Raw genomic sequence first — 6,170 nt, 5'->3', positions numbered from 1 at the left:
CCCCCCAAAAAAAAAAAAAAAAAAAAAATTACGGTATTGTTCAAAGATGGATTTGAGATTAGTGTGCATATTAAGAATTTATTTCATAGCAACTTCAAAATAAATTTAACTGATTTCAAATCAATCAAGATGTAAATTGTATCAGAACATATTGATATAATTTTTTTCTAATTCTTTAATAATATATATTTCAATATTCAAGCATTACTCGTATTTAAAAAAGAATTTCAATTTTTTATGTATTAAAATATAAAAGGGTTATTTACATACATGAGACTTAAAAATTAACCTATTTACATATCTAGGAGTAAAAGTTAACAATTATTTTTATCAGTAATGTCTCTTTTGACCTTCGCAAAACCTACAAAGATGAAAAAAGAAAAACAAGAAGTCCCATATGGGATCTTGTAGGCTTGAAGGGCATTGATGTGACTCGAGGAGTGTAAACACCGAGGAATATTAATAAATTAGGTGTTAAATATGTAAAATAACAGGTATATAGTGGTATGTATGTAAATTTCCCTTTAAAGATTTGAGTTTTACATATATATTAGTATTAGTATTAGTATTAGTATTAGTAATATTTTTTACATATCAATATATATAACTAAATATGAAAATATAAATATTAGATAAATTAATAGATAAAAAATTAGTGCCGTTAATATAAATCCCCATTCTATTAAATAAACGTAGAAATGGCTCCAAACTCAAACGAAGTTGCATTCCCTCGCTAAAACAACACCACCAGTTAAAAAACCAGGAATTCCACTTCTTGTAAAGCCAAAAGTTCAGAAGAAAAGAAGCCAAGAAGACAAGAAGAAACCCGCCATGGAAAATCCTTCTCAAATCTCCTGTTCAGGCAACTGCCTCGTCCATCTCCACTCCGCCGCCGGCAAAGCCTGGATGTACCGCCACGCCTGCCCTATCCCGCAATATGTTGGCCCCGACGGCATTCCCCGCTTCTTGGTCGTCAATCGCAATAACGAAGAAGTATTCCTTTCTGCCCACGAAATCCGCACCTTATTTTTCCTGATCAGCATAGCCAGCATCGAACGCCTCTTCGGCAGCCCGGTCCCAAACCTCATGGCCATCATCCCCAGCAACATTAACCCCGTGCAGTATCATTCACAACTCTCCGCCGCCGCCGACGACGCAGGAGCTCGCATTGTCCTTTCCATCCAAAGGTCGGTTCTTGCCGCCTCCTATTACGAATCTATCACCCCGGGATGCAGAACCGTCCTCGTATTCGAATTCGGAGGTCACATCCTTGAAATCTCTCTGCTCACCGAAGATCCGTGTCTAAATATTAGGGCCTCTGTTTCAGACATGGGCTGTCCACTCTTCAAACACGTGGTTTCAGTGCTTCCTATGACGCTCGGAAACGCCTTCACCAGTGACGCCGATTCTCTCCATAAAATCCGAAATGTATGCGAGCGCGCCAAGGAAGCCCTATGTTTGGGCTCGCGTACCGTGGTGATTACGTTTGAGCGATTAGGCAGGGAGACGAGAATACCGATCGATCGGGAATGGTTGGTGCGGATGAATCTCAACCATCTTCGCAGCGGAATCATGAGGTGCTTGATGGAAGCCGGAGTCAGGCGAGATACCGTGGATGAGGTCGTGCTCGCCGGGGCCTCCAGTAACATGCCGGCGGTCCGAAGTGTTCTTCTAGAGTTCTTTCAAGAGCAGACGTTCAGATGTAGCATCGACCCTGCAAATCTTATCGAAGTGAGTTCCTTGAAATGCATGGATATCGTCTCCAATGCATTAAATATCCCTGTGGTTCGTTTTCAGGCTTTAAATTTGGGGCTCTACTCTCTTTGAGATTTCTCCTTCATTGTTCTTTGAAGTTCTCGTGAAAAATGCAGCAGTCTACAATAATAACAAGATATTGCTATGGAAATCTTTGATGATAGCCTATCTCGTTCTAGTGGTTGGATAGTTTTGTTTCACTTATATGATTTTGGATTTCAGGACTAAGGGCATCTCCAACCGAAAACTTCGTTTTTCACGGCAAAGTAACGCAAAACTGCAAAATGGCGCGGTGATGCTCCAATCCAACGCTAGTTTAGGTGTTTTTGAGAAGGTAACGATCGCTCTCCCTTTCGCGCGTTTTTCCGGTTGAGAGTAAAAAATGGCGCGAGTGAACAGCGCGACGCCAATATTGGCGTCGCACTGTTCAGCTGCGATTAAATGACGGAAATTTTCACGTTCCGTTGGAGCGACGGAACGATTCCATACACTCGTTTAGCGTTCGGTTGGAGATGACCTAACGAATATTAATGTGTTTGAACTTGCAATTCAAGTCACTCAAAACTTTTTTTTTTTGGTTTTCAAAAAGAAAAAAAAAGTCACTCAAAACTTTTTAAAAAGCTTTATGATAGATAAAGCTTAAGGAACTAATGATAAAAAGAGAATATGATTTTTTTTAAGATTGTAAATTTAAGAATCAAACCTCGTGATTTTTAATTCTAACATTTCAATTGAATTAGGTATCTCATAGGTTTACTTACAAGTTATCTATGTATATATAGGATTTTTGACTAATGCTAGCGGAAGTAAAATTTATCTCATGTGGCTTCATTTGCCACCATATTTTTCGTTCTCAGCAACACTCAACCCAAGTCATTCAAAGAAGCATCACTAAATACCTAGAATCCTTCTGAACCCCACGGAATAATCAACATTGGGGTTGACACCAAACATCTCTTCTACTTCTCGATACTTGATTTACACTATGGTGTCCACTCAAATAGCATGACCTTTTGGTTAAATCTTGTTAGAGGGACTACAATCTTTGAAAAGCCTCTAATAAACTTCATGTAATAACTTGCAATGCTTAGAAAATTGTGAACCTCGATAACTGATTGTAACACCCGTTGAATCCATCAGGTGCTGCACCTCTTCTAACTCGAACTAGTGAGTAGAATTTCTGCATTCATGTCTTATGAATGTATCTATGAGTGGTTTTTGTGCGTAAGTGTGCTTGAATCTATTCTTAAATGGGTCCTAGTTTTGCATGCACATGAAAATATGGAAATTTTTATTTTGTGTGTTGTGACATTGGGCTGGCAACACAGTGGCATTGAGCTATCCACCTGATTTCTCGAAAATAAGCTAATGTTACAGTGTTGAGGTTGGGTGTTCGGGTGTTTTGTCACAATGCTCTACCCTAGAGAGCGCTATGGCGCTGCAAGGTTGAGCACTGCAGTGCTAGGTCAAATTTTTATAAAAATATCCAAAGCTATTTTCTCATTTTTATCAAAACCTGAAATTCATTTAGAGAGAGATAAGGAGAAATTTTATAAAGATAAAGTTGGATTTAGGCAACTTCGAGCTGTTTTCTGCTATCAACCCAGTTCATGAAGTTTTATTTGGATCAAGGTAGATTGCATTTCACCTATCTTAGTTTTTTCAAAAATATAAGAATTTTAGGAGTTTTCTAATTTAAAATATAAATCATTTAAGAAAAAAACTAGGATATCTTTGTACCTACAAAATTTTTATTATGTAACTTTCTATATGTTATAAATACAACAGTAATGAATATTTAGGTATTTTTCTGAAAAATTTTCTCCACTTAAATTAAAAAAAAAATGAGATTTTAATAAATTAGAAAATATTTATAATTCTAAAAAAATAAAGCCATGGTGCAATTGAAACTTTAAAAATAATGTTCTGAATAATCTTTAGTAATCTTGCAATATTATAAACTTATCTAAATAGTTTAGGTTTCTAACATTGAAACTTTTTTTGAACTTCTAAAATTGATTATTTATATATGTTTTATTATAATGCAATGATTTATATGCTTATCGGCTTGAAATTTGCAGTTTTGTGGAGATCTGGTTTGTTCTAGATGTGCGATTTTGGTGCTATATGCACAGGGTGTAATAACTTGTTTTTTAATCCACGTAAATAATTTTTTTATTGAGTTCATATAATTTCAAATTACAAACCATCTTTGCCTAGGCATTGTGATTGTGGAATTTTAAGTATACAAATTTTTTCATAATTTTTGGGCATCGGTAAAAATCCTTAAGAAATTGACATCTATTAAGACAAGTGAAGAATTTGTGACCTCGTTAGGTATCCATTTTGCAAACCTAATCCACAAATATTTTTTATAATTTTTATATTAAAAAATTTGATTAAATTAAATATTTATGTTATAATATATTAAAATATCTTATTCCATTACTTTGTTTTTCTTCTCAATATCACAAAATTGGCTAATAAAGAGGTTTTAGAGAAATTAAGAGAGAAGGGGAAGAGAGAAGAAGGAGAAATCCAAATTTAGAGGTCACCGAGCAATTTTTGTCTGTCGGACCTGTTGTAAGATTTGTTTGTCTCCATGTAAGAAATTTTTACCCTATTTTTTATTTTAAAGATTTTATGTTTTTAATATTTTTCTGTTCAAATTTGAATTTTCGTTACAAAAAACTAACGATAATTTTGTATAGCTAAAATTTTTATCACGTAATTTTTTGTATATTATAGAGATTGATATTATGAATATTTTGAATTATTATTTGAGAATTTTTTAGCAGGTGATTTCGAAAATACAATATTTTTAGCCTACTTAAAAATTTATTTTGATGTAAAAATGATGATTTAGTTCAACTAAAATTTCAAAATATTATTTTATGTAATATTTGATTATTTGGTTAAATTCTAAAAATATGAATTTTTTGCTTAGTACGATTTTCATTGTCTATCATTATGACATTTTAATATTTTTTTAATTAAGCTAACTTGTGCATTATCTGCTATAATATATTAGAAATGAATATGGACATGTGTTTGAGATTACTGTTATAATGATGTGATATATAATAATGTATGTAAAGCAAAGTAAAGATTAATTGATTCGTTAGTTAGAGGCTGATTGATCTGTACATGATGGTGAGCTGACGAGCTTTCCTTTAAGTTCTTTAGTTTCATGTTATCTTTTACTGATTCATGTTATACACTGATTGAGAGTTATAAGGAGATGATTATTATACTGATTAACAAAGAGTGATGACTCTGTTTACTAAACTAGTAATTTATTGATGCTGATACAATACTAAAATACTGTGATAGCCAGGACTTCTTACTTGTTTAGTGTGACTAATAAAATGTATATTCTTGAGGCATTATTCTTATTATTATACATATTTATTATTACTACATGAATTTTTTTTTATTGTATTATTCTATTGCTCTTACTACTGGATTATTATTTTTACTGATTTAGATACTGATACTAAGCATGTTATATACTAAGTATGTGATATAGAATACCTAGATAATATGGGTGCACTCTTATATAATTTTAATGCATTGACATAATTTTAACAATCTTTATTAATGTTTTGATTTTATACTTTATCGAATTTATGTATTAATTTTTATTATAAATACGATAATTATTTTATAGATTTGAGATTTGTACTAGTTTACTGCTTTAATTGCTTCCTTACTATAATATTTTATTGTTTATAGATTATATTATTATTACATATGAATTTTACAGTTTTTGTGCTGATTCAATAATCATATGAATGTCACTACTATAATTTGACTGTTGACATGCGTATTGCTACTTTATTGTTCTTTAAAAATTTAGGTTTTGGTGACCTGCTAGGCATTTCAACTCATTATATGTGGTTAAATATTTTCAGGTTAGGATAGGGGAGGAGTGTAAAGTTGGTCAAGATTCTTCAAATTATATTTTTTTATTTTAATTATTCTTTTGTACTCACAACATGATATATATGTGATGATATTGTAGATCCTAAGCAGTCTATATAATTTTGTGAATGAATATAAATATGTACAATAATATTTTGAATTATGAAATCAATTTTTATTATTTATTACTAATAGATGGTATTAGATAGCTTTGGTTATTATTTATTAAAAGATAAAAAAAATAATTCTTTCAAATTAGACTTTGGGGCATCACACAGGGAGTCATAAATGCCTAAATATTTAAATATCTAATATAAGCTAGGTTTTGGGAGTTATAAGGGTCTACTTTCTGATATGTCAACATAAGATTTATAAGGGTCTTTATCTAAAAGTTCAGGTGAAATTAATAATTAAAAATTTTAGATTCTTTAAATTGCATATATTTTTTATAAAGTCCAAACTAAATTTATCTTTTAACATTGGAAATAGTT

The 6,170-nt window shown here is 31.9% G+C and overlaps 1 protein-coding gene across 1 annotated transcript; it reads left to right on the top strand.

The window, feature by feature from the left end:
• The first annotated feature begins 831 nt into the window (after positions 1-831).
• Positions 832-1,827, top strand: LOC110113565 (heat shock 70 kDa protein 3-like). The gene has a single exon (XM_020846205.1). It carries the CDS (start codon positions 832-834, stop codon positions 1,825-1,827), a length of 996 nt encoding a protein of 331 aa, XP_020701864.1.
• The last annotated feature ends 4,343 nt before the right edge of the window (positions 1,828-6,170 follow it).

Source organism: Dendrobium catenatum, unplaced genomic scaffold (assembly GCF_001605985.2).
Source record: "Dendrobium catenatum unplaced genomic scaffold, ASM160598v2 fragScaff_scaffold_1557, whole genome shotgun sequence".
Lineage (NCBI taxonomy): Eukaryota > Viridiplantae > Streptophyta > Magnoliopsida > Asparagales > Orchidaceae > Dendrobium > Dendrobium catenatum.
Note: the sequence above shows the minus strand (reverse complement) of the source record. Positions and strands in the feature narration are given on the sequence as shown.

What these genes read in the sequence shown, in the direction of transcription:
- LOC110113565 (XM_020846205.1), top strand. Translation starts at nt 832, where the DNA reads ATGGAAAATCCTTCTCAAATCTCCTGTTCAGGCAACTGCCTCGTCCAT.